Genomic DNA, 23,127 nt, shown 5'->3' on the forward strand with positions numbered 1-23,127 from the left:
CACCAATTTGATGATGTTGCTAATGCTGAAAAAAGAAAATCAAGATACTACTTTTATTTTTAGTTGCATGTTTTATCTTCTATAGCTAATTTGATAGTTGCACATTAGTTAGCACCTCAAGCAGAAAGTGAGCCATCACACCCAACTAAAGGGAAACACACACAAATTAGCAGCACGCATGAGTATACACACACCCTCCCATACATACCCTTCTGCCAAGAATCTGGTTGATAGCTGCGCTTTCTTTCAGAGTACACTCTGCTACAACGTTCGCTCTCATTTCTTTCATGTACAACATGAAAGCATTCAGAGGTTTCTTAATATGAGGTCTTTTTGGCTCTTGTTCTTTTCTCTGTTCGTGCTGAGGCTTCCTAAAACGTGGTGGGGGAAAGGGAAAGGAGGGGAAAGAAAGCATCCATTTATTTTCAGCCTAAAAAAACCCGAATGGAAAATTACCAACCTGTGGTTACAGTAGCATTTAAGTAGTAAGAATGAGAATTTCATTGGTCATGTCCCATCCACTTTCATATCTTTTCAGAGAATTGACTTAATTTAATACTCAGGGAGGATGTCAGGTTGACATTCTCTAGCAAATAACATTTGATCGATCTGTGAATCCACTCCAAATTCATCAGTTGTCTCAATTCTCTTTTTGAAAGGCTATCCATAGTACCCTAGAAGACCACTACTACAGGCAGGAGAATAACTCCTCATCTGCTTCTTTCTTAGGCCTTTTGCTTTCAAGTACTAAGCAGTAAGGCTGCTTTTTACTAGCAAATTTTGCAGTTGAGAACTTTTCCAGCAGAGTTATGAGTTCACACTCAAGCAACATTTACAGGTACATAGGTCCATGATTATGTCTGAATCAAGATAACTGTTGCCGATGATAGCTAGAAAGTGCTGCACTGGAATGAAAAAGGGCTTCATGTCTCATTACTCTTCCCAAACAGTAGCCCACACCTCCTGTTTTAGTTATAGAAGAAGAGTTCAAATTCAAAGAGGTCATGAAAGGCACTTTTTTTTTTTTAACCTCCTTGACTCTTCTTCGGGTGGAATTAGTTCTCAAACGTTTATACATTAAGGGCTAGTGCAGAAAGGCAGACTCACACATGCATTAGCTCACTGTCGTTGTGCGGATGTTCTTGTTTTACTTGAGGTGTTACAATGGCTGGGTGAGGGATTCCAGTTGTGTGAGGGCCAGGAGGACCAGGAATCATGTGATGTGAAAACCTAAAAGAGAAAACAAAGGAAGATCTGTAACCCTGCTGAAGACAGTCATCAAACATGTATGACAGCAATGGGATGAGAATGCAAACACTACAGAGCTTGCAATGGAAGACAATTCTTTAAGAGTGCATGAAAAATATTTGGCTAAGATTTGTGCATTGCAGCCTATTTATTCAAGAAAAACAAACAAACAAATCAGTCAACATTTTGGTTGTAAAGAAGTTATTTTATTACCTTTCAGGCAAACAGTTTTAGCAATGCACACAAGAAACATTTAATGGTTGTACTGTTGCACTGACTAGCAATAAAAATACACATTTCTTAACCAAAAAACTGTATTTCCACACCAAGATATAAACATTCTTAAAATATCCACCACCAGCCAATGCAAAGGAGGGAACTGCCATGCAGAAACAAAATAAAAGAAGAGTCTTTTCAAGAAGTCCCTGATGGCTCCCTAAGGAATCTCTTTTCAAGATACTTAAGCTAAAAGATTTTAACATCACTTCATCTAAACTCACTATCCTTCCCTTAAATGCTTAAAATAAAAATAAATTTAAATTTAAAAAACCCTGCATCCTGGAAGAATTAAAAAAAAAAAAAAAAAAGAGAAAGACTTTTGTCCTAAACAAACCTTCCTTTCATTTGTACAAGAAGGAAAATGGACAAGAAAACCAAGGTACCACTAACTCAGTCATCCCACCCTACTAACCCAGATTGTCCTCAAAGATAGCTGAGATGGATCTTGAAGGTGCTGAGCACTGCAAGCTCAAGTGCAGCAGAAAACCTGCACACTTTATTTTGAACTGGTAGACAGTACCATTAACATCAAAAGTAAGCTCATGCTCCAAAGGTCTGCTAAATGAGTGCTAGTTAAGGAATCGCATCTAACCTCTCCTTTTTCCATTCTCTAGTCCCCTTGCCCCTTTCCTTCATGCTATCAAAATAAAGCAAACACAAAGCCCTGTAACCCAAATCAGGTTTCACTATGGAGAAAGAATGGGTTTTCTTCCCAATCACCTTGACAGGCACATGCTTATCATTCCCCTGTAAAGAAGTGAAGGGACAGCGATAATCCAAAGGAGCCCACACAAATAGAGGCAAGAGGACTCACTACTTAACAAATGGCCTGTCTTAAATCCCCGTGCAAGGCAATGCGTCTTCTACAGATCTCACAAAAAAGCCCCAAGAATGGTATATTGCAACCTTGTGTACACCAAGCACAGGATGCAGAAGCTGTCTTTAGAGTGCAAAAGCAGAGGAGAGGAGGTCTGGAGTGTGTCATGGCCAAGTCTCAATTAGCATTGCTTGCTTGCACCTAGACATAAAGACACAGTGCCTGATTCACACACCAGTACAAATACACTGTGCTGGCATCCCTTGCCATTAGTGGCTTTGGGCTATGAAATACCTACTTGAGAGCAAGTTTCCACACAGAATGATACCTAGATGATTCAACACTAATTACCAACAACTTTCAAATTGGAACTAGAGAACACATACTAGAGTGACAATCCACCTAGTTGCATACTTACATGAGCAAAACCCAAGGATGCACATATATGTTGCATCTAGAAATGAACTAACAACTCATTTCAGATGAAACAGCTCAATTAATTATTGACAATTCACTGGTGCTCCTAATTGCAGTACTTCAGAGACTGCCAAGAAAATGCTGAATGAGACCAGTGTGGGATCCAGGCAAACTGTATATACACAAATATGTTAAATAAAAATGTACGCATAAAGTTTTAGCTGACTGAAAAGCAAGCAAAGGCAGACCAAGATGCAAGCAGAAGAGCAACCTGCCCTCTAATGCCAGCAGTTACTCCCCAGTCAGTCATTCACCTCCTACACCTACCTGGACATGGAAGGGTCGACTGAGAGTGAGGATGGATAGGGCTGCCTGAATCCACTCGAGATGGGATATACAGGCTGACCTTGCCTGAGGTCACAGAAGAAAGGAACCCATCAATCATACGATATGGTATTCAATAGTTACTCTAGAGTTACAAGCACTTGATGGGAACTCAGTACTAGTCACAAATAAATAGTAATAGGTAAAACTTTCAAGAATTCTGCTGTATTCAAAGCTAAGGAATACTTGAATGCTTTGGACTTTCTCCCTTGCTACTGAAAGATTCCCAATCGAGGTTTCCACCGGGGAGGAAAGCAAAACAACCAGCCTTCCTCCCCCAAAGCACACATACATGCACCACACACACACACACACACACACATGCATGCACACTACCTCTATTCCTCTCTCACCTTGTTTTAAAAGCACTGGAATCAGATTTGGTTAACTAGCTCTTAGGAGAGAGGAATTTTATTCTAAATAGTTCTACTGTACATCAGTGCAAGAACACCAAACTGAATTATCAAGCTAGAAAACCTTTTGAACAGTTTTACTAAGTCTTTGAAAACTCGGAACTCTCTCCATTTGCATCTTCTCTAGTGATGTTCAAATAGCCAGCTTTTCTAAGTACAAGGTTATTTGATAAGAAAACCCCACAACCACCTAAAAGCCCACAGCAACACAAGTCCATCTTAACTACTTACAGTTCAGACTTTGCAATCCAGTAAGAGAAGCTTGTGTGAAATTCTTACCTCCTCTATACTCCCAAAATATATGGAGTATTTTGTCACCAGCCTGTCATTTGGACTCTAGTTTTTATCATCATCACTACATTTTGTTTACTTTCAGTTAGCAACAGTTCAGGTTGCGACTACAATTAACACCCTGAAGTAACATGCTATGGTAATGCAAACAAATACCAGTTCAGCCCAAATACCTGAACCAGCCCAGAAAGACCACCACACATATCAATCCTATTCAGACAGTTACTTATTGACTGGCAGATCAGCTTTTAGAGGGGAAAAAAAGGAATATTGGGCTTTATAAGGTTCAGGATACAGGTTTCACACTTGGAGTACGTTACTGGAAATGAGCAGTGCTAAAAGGGGGGGAAAAAAAAAAACAAGGTGGAGGAAGTCTCAGCAGTGCTATGGCACAAAAGGCAGCTGGAAACTGTATAGCATAAGGGATGGCTGGGTATGTCCTGCTGTTGGTGAGTGCCACTGAACACATGCCCAGGCCTTCTAAGATTGGATCTTGTCTCTCCTTTCTCTTTTCCCTCTTCCCTCCCCCCAGCCTCTGCATGGAGAAACCACTCAGAAGAAATGATTGACCACATCTGGAAAACGCATGCCAGGAACTTCCTGGTGGTGGTGGTGGAGGTGGGGAGTCAGTCAGGCAGCAATGAACAGGGAGTGGGGAGGGGTGGAATGAATAAAAAATAGAGAGTCAGATACTTCCATATTTTAGTTTGGTATCTGTAAATAATTTGTTCCAAAAAGGCATGTGGCTCTTCCTAAAGGTTTGCCAGCAATACAGCATTTCACCATCTTCTGCTCTCTACTTTCTCTGCTTGTTGTGATCTGGATCATGTTTCCCTCCCACAGACACATTAAAAAATAAAAAAAAAAAATCTGCATTGCTCCTTGCATGGGCACAGACTAGTCAAGATACAGATTCTAAAGCACTGAAATTGTTGCTGAGTTTCCTTATTCCCTGGTCTGACCGAACTGAGGGCAAGTACCTATCCACCCCAAGCAGACATGAAGCAACCAGTCAAATCGATTACTCTGAAAATATCACGTGTTTCCTCCAAAAGGAAAATGACACCTGAGTGGCAGTGAGAGATCCTGAGAGTGATAGTATTAGCAAGAGCAGCAAAATCTCCCAGTGACAGACACTTCTCTCCCTACAGAAACTGTAGAAAGCAGCAGACTACAGAAGTTTGTTCCCCATTTGAGTGCAGTTTCAAGATTTCCCCCCACACACACACTTCAAAGTTCCTTCTTACCTCTTCCCTCCCATCACTAATTGCAGTTTTGTTTATTAAAAATTTACATTTAATTCCTTGAGAAATGTTTTCTGCTATCTTTCCAAATGCCAAGAGCCACAAATCTGAGCCATAAGAAATATATAGACTTCAAAGTGAAATCTACACACTTGAATTTCTGTACTTGTTCAAAAACCAGATTCAATTCATTCTAAAGATCGACATTTTATGATCTTTTCAGCTAAAATAACGTAGTAATTTCTTACTTCAGCAACATTCTTATTTTGTAAATGCTACGACTGATTCAACAACAGTGAATGGTGTGAACATGCACCTTTGTCTGAAAAGAAGCTAAAAGATCTTACCAGCCAAGAGGTGGTGTTATCTGTCCAACCCCCCCTGGAGACAAGGGATAGAAGGTAGGGAGATCAGGAGCTGGAGGATGCCTGGACATGCCTGTTAAAGAGCACAGAAGAATGAATGACTTTCCCCTCAAAATACTACAGGTGAGCTACAGTACACAGCTAACATGGCCAACGCTATGATGGAATTCGTGCTCTGGATAATAACCACCTTCTTGGTTAGTGTTAGAAGCAAATGGCTACCCATGCCACCTTTAAAATAATAACTAACTTGCACATGATATATTGCAAATCAAAGGGAAATACTGGAAAAAACAAAGTGGAAGGAGGCAATAAACGCATGGATAAGGACCTGCGCAAGTTTAGATCTCCTGTACAGCATGTTAGGCAATACTGTCCTCTCAATGGTTTCACCAAACCTGATCAAATCCTGAGGACCTCTTCTAACACAGCATGAAACAAGAGGAAAATAAAGCGTTGTCAAAGAGGCAGCACAGCAGAGCTATTAGATTAGGTAAATTGCTACTTGTACATTTTCACAGGTTCCCTTATGGATTCACAGATTTTGGAAACTTGCTACCACAGAGGATCAGTGGTTAATTAAGAATCATTTTCAGGCCTGTAATGGTCACACTTGATATGATTCATTTGGCTTCCAATTGTCACTCCAGCTCCAACTAAGCTCTTCATCAAGTTGACTCCTGTGGGCTCCAAGGTCAATCTGTTTTGCATTGGTAGTATTTCACAGAAAAATAAAAGTCTGATCGGGAATGATCCATCAGCTCACATTCCCCAGAACACAGAGTCCTACAACTGCAAGAATCACCTCAAGATTAAAGCTAATCCTCGTCCCAAAAGGGTCTGTGGTCTCCATTCTTCACCTAAACCTTGTGTCCCCAAGAGACATGGAATTACGGTTGCAGAGGCCACAAAGACATTGGTTTATTTAAATGTGTTTGGGGAAGAGGGGGCTGAAGCAGAAGGAATTGTTAAGTCTACTTCACGTGTTAAATCAGCTGCTTTAAAAGGGTATTAAATATTTATGTCATGACACTCCAGAGGTCCAAGACTGAGTGTGTGCTACCTTGAGACTTGGTTTATAGATTGATGCTACTGATTTATTCCCTGTTTCCCCCCCTCCAGTTTGTATGTAAATCTTCTGAATTTAATTATAAGATCTGAAGAATATCTTTCAGGACTATGTACAGGAAAGGATGGAAAACAATACTGGTGGTGTTATTGTCTCAAAAAAGCTAAATTCTCAGACTTGGAACCACAACCTGAGTGAGGATCAAATTTCTGGCCTGTTGTCTTTTCAAAGGTATAAAACAGCTGGTGGCTGACAGGAGAGGGAACACTTTATATATCCCAGGGTTTTTACATGAGAGGAAATGTTCTTTCAGAGCAGTTAAAAAAAAAAAAAAGGTGAAAAAACAAGCCCAGCGTCTCATCTCTCTCCTCTCTGGTGAGGGTTGATGCTCCTGGGAGTGATGACATGACCTTGCCCCTGCCAGACCAAGTTCTGTGCAAGGAGATGAGCCACTCCTTCCCCAAAATCCACATTTCTGACCCATGGAGACAACGCTGCTCTCCCTACATTAACGCACAGTGGTTATTGCTAATCAAAACTTTTGGCCCCTTACAGAGGGCTGCCAGCTACCTAACACCCAGCAGGAACATGCGCAGCTACTGTATGGCCAGCACTCTCCAAAGCAAGTTCTTGCTCAGGAGAGGGTTAAGAAAAAAAATTTAAAAAAATTTTAAAAATTAAAAAAAAAAAAAAAAAAATATAAAATAATATAATATAAAATAATATAAAATAAAATAATATAAAATAATATAAAATAATATAAAATAATATAAAATAATATAAAATAATATAAAATAATATAAAATAATATAAAATAATATAAAAATGGAAGAAAGAAGGAATAGCTTTTAGCAAGGCGGTGTCTGTGAGTCCATCTCAAAGTGTTCGGGGTGCAGGAGGCAGTGCTGTGGGCAAGCAGCTGTGGACCCCCTTGTTGGAGGATTTTGGTGGGAGGAGGGCACCCTGGCATCAGGGCTGGGGCGCCAGGAAAGTGCCTTGTTCCAGACCCATGGTGGGAGGCGAGGACAGAAACAATGGTCGGAGGCGTTTGGCAGAGGACCTGAGGGAAAAAAAAAATCCTCTTCTTGCAGCAACTGCATGGGCCACTTCACTGGGGCTGCTCCCACATGCCAGCGGCGCCGAAAGGGGGAATACGGAAAGACCACACACATCAAGGAGACTGTCACAGCTGAAACCAGAAGTCTCCAGCCCGTGTTATCCATCCCCATCTTTGCCAGACACTAAGCAAAGGGATCAAGAGCCCATTCGGGAACACCGGAGGGGCACAAGCTCTGTGCCAGAGACGCCCCTGGCCGTAGCCCCCCAGAGTCCCTTGCTAGGCTTGTTCTCGGGGACAGGAACATGAGCAGTGGGATGCACCGGGGCTGGACAGGGGAGAGGGCAAGAAGAGGCAGGAAGGAGGATGGGCAGCAGAAACAACAAACCAGATGTCGTCCAGTTTGGGTCTGCTGGACAAGAGTACAAAAATAAACCAGCAGTAAAGGTAAAGAATTGGGGCGCAGGAAGGCAAAACCATCATGTGGTAAGTGAAAACCTCTTGAGCTCATGAACTGCAGCAGCAGGATGTGCCCCAGCCATTGTAGCCAGCTTGGGCAAGAGGTGGAAATCCTGTTCTCTAACGCATGGCACCCCTGGGATTTCAAGGAACGACCGTGAATATCCTTCTCCTGGGCACTGATGCAAAGGAAGAAGACAAATGAGGACAGAAGGTCTCCATTTGCTTCTTCCAACTCTGAAAAAGATATGATACATGTATTTACAGGCCAGACTTTCCAGGCAGAGTGCTTTTTGTGTTCCCCCTCCCTAAAAAAAACCCCCAACCAAGTAACCAACAAACAGCAAAAACCACCATGGCCTTGTGGCTCTATGTATTTTCTGGATGTAGCCCATGCTATTACCTGCGTAGCAAGGCCAAAATAAAACCTAGGCATTCAGGGAAAGTCAAAACTAAAAAAAAGTCTCTCTCCCTGAATGATGGTGCCTAGAGAGCTCTCCAGATAAATGGGACAACTGTGCATGTAGGATGTGTGCCCAAGTAAAAGAGAGCTTCACGATCTTGTCAATTAGGTGTCATACCACCTGGTGGGACATGTGAATGCAGAAAGAGGCAGGAAGAGGCATCCTCCAGGACCAGTCCTGGCACAAACTGCCTTCACACCCATGCACAGACATCCTGACTACAGTGAACACCTTTGTAAACCCTCTGCTCCCTCTCCTTCCCTCCTCACCACCAACTCTCCCGCACAGGCTTCTCCTCCTCGGGTGCTTACCCAAACCCCGGCTCAGACCTGTTCTGACGAGGGTCAGTCCTCCCCTTGCACCTCCCCAACAATCATTGTGTCCCCCCCCCCCGCAGCTCCTGCATCCCAATGCAAGCAGGCACACCCTCCCCAGGAACCCCCTGGGTTCGCCAGGGCACTGGGCAGGAGCTTTCGGCGCAGGCTGGGCTCAGCACCTCGGAGGTTGTCGGTGCTTCTCCAGGGGCCTACTGACTGACACAGAGCAGGGCTGATGCTCCCCGATGAGGGTCTGGGGGGCTTTTTTTGTTTGTTTTAAGGAGTCCTAGGGGTGCAGAGAAAACTGACACACACAAGTCAGACATCTAAAATGATGCTTTCTGCAGAAGACAGTGGGCTCAAGGCTAAAAAAGGTCAGGTTTGCAAAGCCTGAACTTGGGCAGGCTCAAAACTGTATTTTATAGGCTACATTTCTGTTATGCCAACTGTTGTATGGAAGAATTCAGACAGCCAGAATACAAGGACATAAAATACAATTTTGAGTAAAAGAGAAAAAGAAAAGGTTTCAATAGCACCACTACTGAAGTACTCTTCCCCCATTTTCGGGAAGGTGAGGGATGATTGCTGTTTCCACATCTGCATGCTTCAAGCCTCGGGCACCACAGGGGATGGTAAGGACTGGCTAATGCTTATTGAGATTTTAAAAGATTTTGACGAGTAAAGCAAGCCCGAATTATCACATTAGAAAGAGCATGAAGATTTAAACAGTCACATTAAATATCAGCATCACAGCAGAATTACTGTCTCTGAAAGCAGGCATGTACACCTGGAACTCTGCCTCTAAAATATTAGAAATAAAGTTCTATCAGCAGCATGGGGGTCACCAGGACTGCTCTGCATCCCCACTGCGCTGGGATGGGATGGGCTCACCTTGTTTGGAGCTGACGTCAGAGGGGATGTGAGATGGGTGCGACCCTGGGGAAAAGTGCTCATCGCTGTAGGTGATAAGAGGGGTGAGGGGGTGAACCGCATGAGAAGGCTGTACCACTGGCACCTTGTTTGACTGCAAGAGAAGAAAAAAATTAAATTGTGTTAGCAAGGCAGGGCTTCTGCATTAAAAAAAAGGCACTTCCAAAATAAATTTTTTACGTATTTGTATTACCGAAGCAGAAGAAATGGATGAACAGACATGACATTGGGGCTGGTGGATGGCAAGCAGGTTTGCTGCCAGAATCAGCATCCTTGAACCACTGGCACCCGAGGGGGCATGTGGGCATTGAGGAAATGCAGGAAAATAGGTGGGGGCTGGAAGCAGGAGCAAAGGTGTTTGGGAGACACAGAGAGGGGGCTGAGGAAGCCATAGCCAGAGAGCTGCAGGGCAGGAGCAGAAGCAGCACCATGCTGGGCAGGCAGGCACCATGAACCAAGGGCTTCGACTGAAGGATGGCAGAGCCAGCAGCAGCACTGAGCAAACCCTTCAGCTACAGGATCAGCATTAAAAAACCAAAAGGTTTAAAGTTGCCACATCTCCAGCTTTAAGAGCAACACCAGTGTCATCAACTTCACTCCTCCTCTCCATTGCTCTCCTGCACAAATGCGGTATGGTGCCGCTGGGACAAGCCCCTGAACCTGCCATACCCTCTGGCAATGTTTCTCCCTTGCAGTTTTACAAACTGTGATTGAAATCTCTTGGTCTGTGCAGCAAGCAACTGAAGAAACACCCTTAAAAGCCTGATTTTGTATATAAGTGGTTGGCAGGGGCCTCTCAGAGGGGTCAGTTAGGGAGAAGACCTGCTGACCGCCTGGGAACAGCTGGAGGCCTCTCGCTGCATCGTGCCAAGGAGAAATCAAAGTGCTACAAACACCTGAGAGGGTCCTGAAATGGTGCTATAAGGCAATGTCCTTGCAGGCCAAGATGTACACTTCCCATCAGTGCTTCACACAGAGGCTCAGGGGAAGAGGCACTCGGCACAACAGAGAGATGCCACCCAAAATCACGCTCTTGGATCAAGGCTGCAAGACAATGGGACTCGTCTGTCCCAACAAAATGCTGCCATATTAACTTTGCTTGAAACACAGGTTGCTCTTCCCGTGGCAGGACAAGCTGTAGCAATGCCAGCATGTAACAGGCACTCCTCATCTGTACCCTGCCACACTACCCTGCCCCTTAGCAAAAATAATTATGGCACAAACTGGTTTTTAATAAAATTTTTTAAAAAAAGAAAAAAAAAAAAAGCTGTCCTTCAGACAGAAACGCTGAAAAACTCAGCAAGAACAGCCTGTCAAATATAAGGAATTAAGAAAAAAAATAAATTTAAGAGCCCAATGAAATTAATTTTCTTTTGAGTTCACTGTTGAAATCCTGGAAAAAAATAGATGTTAAGACAATACTACAAGTACAAACCCAGGATTTTTCTGGGCTTCTGGAAGCAGAAGGGTTATTAAATGGACAACTCAATTTATTGTTAAGGCCGGTAGGAGTAGAGGAAAGGGAGCAAATGGGAATCAGTGCAGCATTTTCTGCTTGCCTTGTTTCCAGAGCACCACCTTAAGGAACTTGCATTAGCAGGCAGTATCTTCTTAATGTCTGACCTATCCCTCCAGTCATATAGCTCAGAATCTGGTGCCATGAATTTTTGCTAAATTATGCTATCCTTGCTCTCCTCTTAATTTTACGGTTTTCAACACAGATTTGCTTTCCTGTGGGAAAGAGATAAGAACCTGAGGATTTTAATTTAAGCTTCGGCCTTGTCTTATATTTTGCAAGATGGAGAGAGAAAGAAGCGCTGGTAGGTGTTTTAAAGCCAACAAGCATTAGGTCCATTTTTGTGACCAAATAATAAAAGCAATATGAATTCTCAATAATATCTATGAGTTGAGTTGTAAAGGGGATAGCTCAGACTGCTATTCATCTTCCCTGTCTGTATAAATTCAACAAAAAACAGATGCCAACGAATTTCAGACAATTTACAAATCAGGCCTCAGTCTTTAGCTGCAAGACTTGTGGGCCAGCCCACCATTCAGCAATTACTTTATCAACAATAAACTGTATATTATGAATAAAGATTGAGCAATAGATGTATTTAGGTCACACACACACAGCTGCTAATCAGCATTAATTTCTCAAAATTTAGTAATTAACATTTTGTATTATACTGGATGTAATCGTCATGCACGCCCCTGCTATCAGGGTTACTTGCTTTCAGAAATCACCCATTTGTACTTTGAGCAAGCCAATCCCCGTACCCCCTTGCTCTCCAGCATCCTGCAGATTTTATTTTATTTTCTAATTCTCAATACCTTATCCCCTAAGCCCACAGCAGCAGCTTTCAATGGGCAAAGGGACTGTGAGAAGCCAGGAGAAAAGCAAACGGCTTGTCAGGGGGCTTAAAATTAACATATAAACAGGCTGTATCGCCATTAAGAGCATTCAGGGGCCTGTAGAGCCAGAAACTAGAAAAAGAATAGTAATAAATAATAACAATAATAAAAAGGTCTCTGGCCTGCCTGCCCCACACTGCTCTAGGAGGACCTAGGGAGCTCTGGCAGCTAAACCCTGCTGGGCACCCAGGCGTGCTACCAGACAGCGGCTTGGTGGGCACAGGCTGAGCTTCCCCATTCCCTATGGTCCCACCAAGATGACCACAGTGACCGACAGCAGGAGAAAACACAGGGTGACATGTACGAAATGAAACCAGGATGAGAAAGGCCTGATGACACATTTTCCAAAAGCCCTACGGACTAAATTGGTTCTGCTACGGCACCTGCCCTACAAGTCAACCCAGACGGGTTATCTGGGCCCTCCTCCCAGAGAGAATTCAGGGCAGGAGACCAAGATCTCATGTGCAGACCTGGATGCCCCTGTCACCACCGTCTCAACCCTCCCACCCTTGGGCCGGGGTGAGGGGAGGAGCAGATTGTCTCCATGTGCCCTGGCTGGTCCCATGGATGCACCCTTCACCCTGAGGATATCTGGGCTGGGGACGATGCCGAAGCCCCTTCCACTGCCTACTGCTCAGAGTGGGCATTACTGCCCCAAAGGCTTTTCAGGGCTGTGTGACACAGCCAAAATCCCACCTCACGCTGAGGTACAAGACAGTGCTGATTAGACTCCTTAGAGCAGCCCAGTGTCTTTGCCCATAGGCTTCCTCCTCCTCCCAAAAACATGCCATCTCTACTACATTTGTCTCCCCAAATCATCCAAAGCCGGTGCATACAGCTGCAGAAACACTTGAGTGACTGACAGAGATCTGAACCCAGGGACCGCTGATCTGGGTCAACGTGATCTCCATGCAGGGGAAACTCAGTCCCCCATGCTTTGCTCAGCACCTGCTAACCAAGCCAGCAACCACCACAGCTCTCCCCAGCACACTGGTGACATTTACATCTAATACAGGCATGGTTCATGGAGCACCTTTTCTCCTCAACATAACCTTAAAATCTTCTGCAAAACCCGATCAGTCCACACGACTTCAATGAGACAATTACATAATTACCCATTGTCCTGCATGAGCTTCTTTAATATTTCAGCACAGAAATTATACTTCATCCAACCACCAAAACTTAGTATTTTGGTATAAGCTGGTACCTATGCAGCTTCTAGAAGCACAATAAAGCAGATAAGAATGCAATTCTCATTTCCAAGACAATCTGAAGAAGTTGGACATTTGTTGAAACAGTCCCTAACACAGCTCCAACATGGCCTAAGTGGCGTAGTACCACACCACATCAGTTTAGTCCCCTTAATCAAGCTTCTTCTTGCAACCTGAAAAGTAAAGGAAATTGACGTACAGTCTAGCTCAAGATCTGCAATTTGAAAAAAAAAAAACCCAACCTGAAAATGAGGACCTGTGGTTTACAAACCTGAAGATCTTCTGTTATGCTTTAAGGCACCTTGTCACACGTGTGTCATAACCTGTCATGAACACTGAAGGTTAATGGCAAAGGTATCACTCATGCCTCTTGGCCTGGGGACACCCAGCTGTGCCCCACAAGACCCAGCTCAAAGGGACACTTGCTCTTGAGCAACTAAAGCTTGGTGGCCTCCTCGGAGGCTGCTGGCCCACCAGGGCTCCAGACCCACTGCACAGTCTTGCAGCACAGCCTATGGGAGCATCCTTTGGGAATGGGCATTGCACTCAAGGGACCTTTCCCCAGCCCTCCCCAAGGCACTTCTGTTGCTTGGACATTTGCTCATCAGCTTGGCCTTCACAGTCAGTATCTTTTATTTCTCCTGAGCACGTGCTCAGGCTGAGGTGAGGCAATGCAGGCAGGGGACAGTCCTCTGAAGGGACACCAACAGGGCTAACACGCAAGGCTGGGAGAATATACACGTACTGGAAACGGCAAGAGCCGAATTGTTTGGCCAGTTAGTGATAGGATGAAGCTGCTATTCAGTTTCATGGCTGACCCAAAAAACACTAAAATCCTGAATAAAATGTTGGTGGGCAGAGGGTAAGAGCTCGCAGGGAAGAGGACCCTGACCCAGCAATAGACAGTAGGGTGCCAGCAGGAGCTTTGCCATGCCCCAAACACCAGTTTAAAACTATTGCTGTGTTAAAGTAATGCAGCAACAACCGCCCAAGTCAGTACAAGAGCAAATGTTTCCCTTGCAAACACAGCAGGCACGGTCTGCAAGTGGTAAGGCTTGAACCATACTCAAGCATTTTGGAGAGGGCAAGGAAGGGGTGAAGAAGTTCCCCTGCCGTGGCCTTGGCACAGCTGCTGTCACATAGCTGTGTAACCCCTACAAGTGCTCTGCACTGGCAATGCCATACCTGGATTTGCAGTTACTTGCCATTTTAAACATGCACCTGTCCTCTCATCCAAGGAGTACGCTTAGAGACAGTTTAAATTGATCTCCAGTGAGTTGATGGTGAAACACTGCATCCTGGATTCAGTCTGAATCGAGGAAGTTTTCCCTCATTTTTGAAACGCTTCTGAAGAAAAGCAAGATTACCAGAAAAAAACAAAACCCAAGCCCTCCCCAAACAGCTAGCTAATGCTTCAGCAAAGGCCTGCACCTGTAAGGTATCCTATATGCAACAAGTGTGCAAAAACTATAAAAAGCCTGAGACAGCCATGGCAAAAATGCCTATAGTTCAGCACTGGGCAAGGCGGGTGGCGGGGAGCTCCCGCTGAAGCTGGGGGAACCATTTGTTCCAGCTGCTGCACAGAGAAATGTATTAAATTATAACCCTTCAAAGGACCTGCATCTACAAAGGGGGTCGTAGACGGACAAGGGGGTTCGCAAAGAACCATGAGCAAGTGAGCCCGTGCGCACAAGACCCAAGCATCCCTGGATCAACACCCAAAGAGGTGCTGAACTAGTTTTTGTTTTGCTTTTCCTCTTTTCTTTAAACACAAAGCTGCTTCTAAAAAGCAAAAAAAGGCCCCAGCCTGTCTACTTTTCCTCTCCTGTCAACAAGTTGTGCGTTGGGTACAGGCACTAGCAGATGGTCTTCTCAATTCAGACTAAAATAAGCCAATCAAAAAAACCCCAAACCAACCAAAACTTAAGGATAGAGAAATGCATGCATTCCGCTTTGTTCCTCAAAGAGAGGGTCATTTTGAAAAAAACATGGCTTCAAGTTTTTGACAGCAAATGTTAAATTCAGGGGGAAAACACAACAGATAGCTCAAAAAAAAAAAAAAAAAAAAAAAAAAGAAAAATCAAACAACTCCAAATCTTTCTACTATTGCTATAGCAATACCTCAAATTAAAAGTACCAATGACTTGTTGGAGGATTTAAGGATACCTTGACCTGAAGAGACAAGAAAAATCCATCCCTTTTTTAGCCTATTTAAAGTCTAGTTTCTAGAGCCCTGAAATCACCCTTAGGCAGAAAGGTTTTAGCAAACCTAGAAGATGGCAGTTTCAGTTGTCCTCTCAAAATAGCAATAGCATTTTAATGGCTAAACTAACTCTGCATTTATGTCTTTGCTGAACAGCTGTTGCAATAAAAATGCACAACCAAGAATGTAGTTTTGGAGCAATGTCAAAACCAGGCCCATTTAGCACAGGGGGACCAGAGGTGGAGGAAAAGGAGGTAACAGTAAGGTGTTTTGGTCAGAACTAGTTACCAGTAGATGAAACAAGCTCATCAACGCCAGCAGTAATTGCAATTACAATTTGCCACCTCCCTGGGAGTTACTGTACAATCCCTTTCCATAGACAACTTTGCAGAGATGCAGCAAGCTCAATATACTCAGAGCTCAGGTTCTCCATCCCCAAACCATTTATTTAGAGCAAAGTTTTATGTCCAAAGCCAACCTCCTAGGCTCTTGACAGCAGATATAATTTTATGCTTAATTTTCAAACCCTTCTCCAATCCTTAGACTGTACAGTTAGGAAAATGACATAGCAGCTCGGGGGGGGGGGGGGGGGTGGAGTGTGGATTTTAGCCTCACCTGAAGCTAAAAGGAGCAAGGATGGGAAAGTATGCCTGCAGGAACACCCTGCTTACAGGAAACACAGGCTTAGGAATATTGTGATTTATGAAAGCCAAATAAAAAAGGCTCAGTCTTTTTACCCTGCTTCACAACTCGGCAACAAGAAGCCATTTATCTCACTGACCTTTCATGCTTACAAACAGTGGGGGTGACACCCCAGGGACTCACCACTGTAAGGAGGCAAAGTGATACGCTGCATCCACTCTGATGCGAAGCTTTACAGCTTTGCAACTGCTAACACTTACTCAGAACAAATCTAGAATCAAAATCACACATTTCAGGGGGTAAACTGATGGCTTGCCAAGGTCAGGAAAAAATCCTTCCAGTCCCCCTTTTCCTCACGTAATGTACTTCAGCGTTTTGCCAAGTAATTAAGTTGTATGTCGTGCTGGGAGCCAGGGATGGGAAAAACAAGAAGGTTACTTTAAGTCAGTCATTGAAAGCTTCCCCCTCTCCCTAGGACATGGTGCATCAGGCAACTGCAGAGCCACAGCATCCCAGGAGATCCCCAGGAGATGGAGAAAAGAAGCTGCCAGCGCATCAGCAAGCAAAAGAGTCACCCAGGATCCTTGTAGAGCTTTCAGTGGTTATTCAGGAGCAGAAAAAGTTTGTGCCCCTTTTCCAGCTGCCCAGACCACCTTCCTTTTTGCAAAGCTCAGCAGCAAGTCGCTGTGGCTGCAACGCATGGGAAGGCAGCTTCACAGCCAACAGTGCTGTGCCGTGGTCCGTGGACACAAAGATCAGCACCCGAAGCAAAGTGGCTAGAAACACAGACAGCGTACGAGGATAGGCAAGAGGAGTTAGAGCAAACCGCTCTGCCTGAAGCCCAAAGGGTCTGTGCGCAATAAAAACTACAACAGCCAGGGGAGCATTGCAAAGAAAAGAATAAATGCGATTTGATAAATCCTGGGATAAGCATCTATCTAGACGGATTACAATCAGTAACTGGATTCAGGTTAATTGCAAGGTTAGTGAGAAACCACCAGGCTAATGGCTTGTCTACATTCTTGTCTTTTTCCAACTTTTTCCCCCGTCCTCTTCAATCTTGGAAATTAATACAACACAACTGTGAAGGATTTTTGCTGAAAAGTTGTAATAAACATTTAAGTTCCCTCAAGACAGCTTTAAAAACATGGGTGTTGAATCTCTGACAGAAACATGCTTTATTTCAAGTGTTCATTAAACACTGCCATTAAGTAAGTGATTAAAGCACACCCAGTATTAAAATAGCTTGATTAGAAATCCCCTGCTATCTCCATTTTCTTCTCTCCCGTGACTTCTTAATTTGTTTGTTCTTGCCTGATCAGGAAGGCTGTCAGGAGACCGGGAGTGCTGGTGAACCACGCGGGGAGCCAGGCAGGCCTTGCAAGGCTCCGATCAGGGGAGGACAAGCCCAATTCGTTTTACGTACTGCAAATTCACAAATACGCAGATTATACTTTTGCACAGCCCATTAGTTTTAAAAATATGTACTAACAGCTGATAGGGCATTAAATTGCCAGCAAAGCCACATGATTGCAGGGAAAGCTTTTCCTGTTAAAATACTTTGCCGTGTTTTACTTCATTCTCCAAACTCAGCAGCAGATCCTCTCTGATGGCGATTAATTGCCAGTAAACGCTCTGCAATTTGCCAGCCAATGCTCATTTTAAGCTCCGGTTCCTGTATGATGGTCCTTTTAACTTTGCCCATTCTGAACAGTTCATCTTTTTCCTGATGTAAATACCTGCACCAAGAAGCTTGCACCCACCAAGCGGCAACCTGCAGCATTAAATCATACACTCAACCCCAGGGGTCACTAAGCACTCCCAAAATCTCATAAATGGGACCACTGGCACTGGAAATACTCCGGATGGCGACACGCCCCACAGGTCGTGGCTCCCCAGTCTTTACCCTGTGCAGCATCCCTGCTTCTGCCTCACGCATCCTTGTCACACGCAACCCAGTCCTGTCAGCCAAAAAGGTGTTTTCCCCCATGGTTTCCTGACCTGCCCACAGCCCTTTCTGTTCTTTACTGGTCAAGGGGAACACAGGCACCGCAATGTTTTAACAAGGTCGAGCTCGAGCCTCTGAGTCGCAGGGGCCTGGCTTACTAATTGCTTTGACAATAAGGACCATTGCCCTGAACCAGCAGAGGAAGCCTACGGGACATCAGAGGAACTGGTGCCCACAGCCTGGCTGCTTGCTGGGCCAGGATCAGCAGGGGCATTATGTGCCAGGAAGCCCCAGGGGTTTTGGGTGGGGGGAAAGATGCTGGAGTCCATCCTGGCGTCACTTCTTGTGCCATCTTCAGCCCTTTCCAGGGGACAAAGCTGCTCTGGTTTCTGTCACCAGAACCGTCTGCTGAGTTAGGACAAAGACACAAGCTTGTTTTGCTTGCCTTGAGGTTATCAGGATTCCTGCTCACAACAACTTTGATATCTTCTCCAGTGTACTCAGACCCGTGAGCTAATGTGCCTCTCCTGGGCAAAGGGATGCACTTCGGTCCAATATTCAAAACGGGGACTCCTCTGCACCCTCGAGCACCCACTTAAATCAAGCATGAAAACCACTCAGACAAGTGAAAGGCCATCTACTACATAAGCATACAAGTTTTATGTGAGAGCAGACGGTCCGACAACAGCCTCTGAAGCCCGGCGTTCCTGTTCTGGCAGACAACGTGCGTCACAGGATGGGACGACTTTTCCTCGTTGGCCTCCTCACGTCCCACAGGATACGGACCCAGGCTCCTGGGGGGAACCGAGAAAAAAACCCGTCCTGCACCCTGGTGACAGGAAGATGCCTTTTGGCATTTGCACACACAGTGGATCAAAAGTGCTTGAAATAGGACCTCTCTTAAATGTATTTACATTAAGTCTATGTTACAGCCTATTCAACACCACATGCCATAACAAAGACCATCAGAGACCCGGAAGACTGAGAATTGGGTCAACTTCTCTTTGACCAGCAATTTTTAAGATGCACTGAACAGAAATGTTCTTGATTAAGAAAATGCGAGAGCATGACATGCATCCAGAAGACATCTTAGCTCTGTCACATAGAAGGTAAGGACAGGGGCTCAGATGCCTGTGCAAGCAAAACTTCTGTTCACCATGCCCACATCTGCACCTTAGAGGTCGACCAGGCAGCAACTGCTTACTTCTAGCAAAACAGAGATGAATCTGTGCTGACCACGCTACCCAGCATGACTGATGTTTTTGGAATTGTTCTTGCCTCGTCTGCCTTCAAAAAAACAGGGACAGGGGGGCAAAGATAGAAATGGATGTAGAGGAGTGACGAATTTGACAACATCGATGACTCCTTGTCTGGTCCTTGTTCCTTGCAAGCCTCACTCCCCACCATGCCATTGCTGCCGAAAGGCTCCCGTGGGGAAACCACCACTGAGGCTGACCCCCACCAGTCCTGAAGTGGCAGGAAGGGCTGACCATGCTTTGCCAGGAGGCAAGGAGCCCCCACCGCTAGGATTTTAGGCACTTCAGGGGCATTTCCCAGCAGAAGTGAAGCAGACCTGTGTCCAGCTTGAAGCCCAATGCTGACAGCCAGGGCTGTGTGAGCAGTGTTAAGGGTAGTGCGGGCAGACAGGGCCGGGTGGGATCGACGCAGGGGTTGCCTGGCGTATGACAGGGTATGAAGGAAGCACCAGAGGGGCCACTTTCTCCAAATTCAAGGGTCCCAGGAACCGCTGACCCTGCATACGCACTGGAAAAAGTTTTCAAGTAACTTCTGTGAGTCCAGCTAAACCGTATTAACGGATTTATCCAATAACATGCAAATTCAGGTTTTAATGAAAAGTCTTAAGTCCCAGCTCTAAGTGATTTGGACTTTTCTGCTAATGGCATCTGCTAATGACCAAAGATTTAATGCATCAAGTCTTAGCATACATCAGTGCAAACAATATAACCATTTAGTGGAGGTAAAAAGTCATCTCATTAGACATCCATCATTGGATGTGGGCAAGATGGTCCAAAGGCTTAAAATAAAATATTCATTTTTAAACTAAAAAAAAAAAAAAAAAAGCCCTAAAAATGAACAAATGATTAGGCCAAAAGTAGCAGCCTGCTAAAGCTTCCCTAGGATTGAAAATGCAAACTGCAACGTTTATCTGGAGGTAAAACGCATTTGCAAGTACTTAATTTCTGCACCACTGTTCCACAGAAGGCAAAACCAATTTTAACAGGAATTAAAGCAATAGGGCCCTCCAGAAACAGGATGTCTCTTAGACAGGTTATTTGAACCATCGGTAGAAGGTCACAAAAGGAATTATTTCTCTACCACATTGTGCAAGATGATTTCAGTACAAACAAAAGTGTTGAAAAGCTACTAACTTAATTTTATAGATCAGTCCCATGAGGGTTCGTCACGTCATTGAGACACAAAAACATGCCCTAAAATTACATTTACGTGTAGCTAAAAATATAAAAAACACAGCACACAGCTAAGGACAATCAAGAATGACTCAAGCAAGGCATGGGCTCAAAGGAGCAAGGCTGCAAACACTTTTTGGCCCAAACCATCGATGCCAACTGTTTCATTTGGTCTCCTGGCGTAAACAGGACCAATAAACCTACCGCAAAAAACTGCTGGACACTGAGCTACCGACACATAACCTAAATGCTAAACCTAAATGTATTTTTACTGAGCATCTCAGAAGATACAAAATGGCATCTCAGAAGATACAGAAAAAGGAACTGACACCTCCCATCCATGGGCTGCCGGTAGGAGATGACTCAGGTGAGGGGAGTACTGTAGTTGTAATGGGCCCGTGCAAGCTGCCAGCCTGTTTGTAGGAGAAGTGGAAAAAGAGAGAAAAGAGAAAAGGGGTACCCAGAAAAGAGGGAGCACCCCACTTTCACGCCTGCTGTCTCCCAGGGCAGCCTAGGAAAGATTTTTTTTCCCCTCCCCAAAGAGCTGGCACAGCAACCTCACAGCAAGCCTTGCCTCCAGCTTCAGAGACAAGCCAACAAAAAAGCCCTGGAGAGATGTTCCTACATCAGTTTTGGGGCTAGATCAGCCTCTGACAGGCACCCTGAAATGCACCTTTGTGACCCAGGGAGTCCTCATAGACCCAAAATGCATCTTTCCCAGTGTCGGTGGCATTGGCTCTTCTCCGGCTTTGCTCTAGCACTGTTCACCATCCATCCTCGCCCCTGCCAGGAAGCTGCCTGGACTCCCCTGGCTCATTTTACTGCACAGCACCCTTGGGGTCCCCAAAACCAGGCAATTCCTTCAGTTTTCAGGCCTTACCCATGCAGGCGCATGGCCGTCCTGGGCACTGACCTGAAGGCTCGCCAGTGCCTAGGGTGGCACCAGCTTGGGCAGCCTGTGAGATAGGGGAAGATGGGGAGAAACATGCGGCTCACCTGCTCCCCCTTCCTACCCCACTCAATTTGGTCTGTTACTACTAAGTTTCTTCCTCCAGTTGGCCACAGGGCTTTAAAAAAGGTTGCTGGTATGCACAACACACGTGATGCCTTTTAAATCCTGCGTAGGATATTTCTGCTGCCTGCTAGACTTGATTTTTTCTTTTTTGTTAATTCAAAAGCTGCCCTTTAAAATTTAAAAATTACTCTTAAAAGAAAAAAAACAACACCCTGCCCACAACCCAAGTTCTGTGCAGAAGGCACCTACATCCTCATAAAAACCCTGGGCTGTGCTTTATAACATGGGTAGGAGTCTAAACATCGTAAAAAAGAGCCTAAATTGCCAGATTGCCCAAGCCTCCAGTAAATCACCCTTCCAGATGGGCTTACGGCTGCACACAGAGCCCCGCTAGTAGCAACAGGTCACCCCGCAATTATATTTCAATCCTACTAAACTCAACAAACATTACGAGAGTTATGCTCAATTTCATTAAAGAGGCACTTCCGAAGTTTACCATTGCCCCGTCATTAGCAACAGTTTGATTTTTCATGCAATTAGTGCTCCCCTGTGCAATTAACTCCCTCCTGAAGCGTGGCGGAGAAAGAGATGGACAATTTCTTATCATAACCGCATCCCTCCTCAGTGCTTTTCATTGCAATAAAGGCCACACTTGGGAGAAATACAACTGTGTTAGGCTCTGCAAAACGCCACTAAACAATTTATCAGGCAAAAAATTAGCTCATGCCAGGAGAGCCTGGGGAAGCATTCAGCCCCCCTCCCCCCTCCACAGCCAAAAGGGCAGATGGTCGAGAGTGCCCAAATGCAACGCTAACCCTATCTTTTTTGGGGTAGACGCATGAGGTATCTACACGAGACCTGCCTGTTGCACGCACGCTGCCACGGGGCAGCAAACCCCAAAACTGCTGCAGTGCCCAGCATGGGTTGGCACTGGGGTTGGGCAAACTCTGCCAGCGACGTTCCCACCCAGCAACCCCTCCAGTTGTAACCACCAGCCAGGAACATGGTCAAGGTCTGCAACCACATACTGGAGAAAATTTTGTATTTATTACTTTTTTCCCCACTCCTTCCTGCTCTCTTTCTTTCCTTTGCTCCCAGCAGAACCAGCAGACTCCTTCCCCATTCCCAGCATGGTATTTTGGAGGTCAGGACCACACCCTCACCCCTCCCCTGCAGAGGGAGCATGTTTTTTAGCTTGATGCTCTGGGATCTGAACATCATAGAAGGTTGGGTGGCAGAGGTAGGTGCTCCTGCTGCAGGCCCCACTGATGCTACACACAGACACATTTTCGGTTTGCACAAGAGGCCACATGTCCACATCCAGTTGCACAGTTTGCCACATTTATATACAGATAAGGTAAATATTTACTGCTCCTTTATTCAAGAAACAAGCTGTGAAATAGATTCAGGGGCATCTATTTCAGACCTCTAAACAAGGAGTCAAGTGCTCTGTTCAAAAAAAAAACCAACTTAATTTTCCCCTTTCATGGCAGTAAGTGTCCTTGATGTGTAA

At 44.9% G+C, this 23,127-nt stretch overlaps 1 protein-coding gene across 4 annotated transcripts in view; it reads right to left on the reverse strand.

Annotated features, from left to right (window-relative positions):
- Nucleotides 1–23,127, reverse strand: part of LEF1 (lymphoid enhancer binding factor 1) — a 69,635-nt gene that overhangs the window by 18,372 nt on the left and 28,136 nt on the right. For 2 of the 4 annotated variants that reach the window (XM_074866892.1, XM_074866893.1), the window contains exons 5-9: nt 9,716–9,848; nt 5,441–5,531; nt 3,089–3,172; nt 1,108–1,230; nt 209–371 (exon numbers count right to left, since the gene is read on the reverse strand). In XM_074866892.1, the coding sequence (XP_074722993.1) occupies nt 209–371; nt 1,108–1,230; nt 3,089–3,172; nt 5,441–5,531; nt 9,716–9,848 (594 nt within the window). The remainder of the gene's footprint in view (nt 1–208; nt 372–1,107; nt 1,231–3,088; nt 3,173–5,440; nt 5,532–9,715; nt 9,849–23,127) is intronic. The other 2 variants (XM_074866895.1, XM_074866896.1) reach the window with 1 other exon arrangement.

The sequence above is a fragment of the Strix uralensis genome, chromosome 4 (genome assembly GCF_047716275.1).
Source record: "Strix uralensis isolate ZFMK-TIS-50842 chromosome 4, bStrUra1, whole genome shotgun sequence".
Lineage (NCBI taxonomy): Eukaryota > Metazoa > Chordata > Aves > Strigiformes > Strigidae > Strix > Strix uralensis.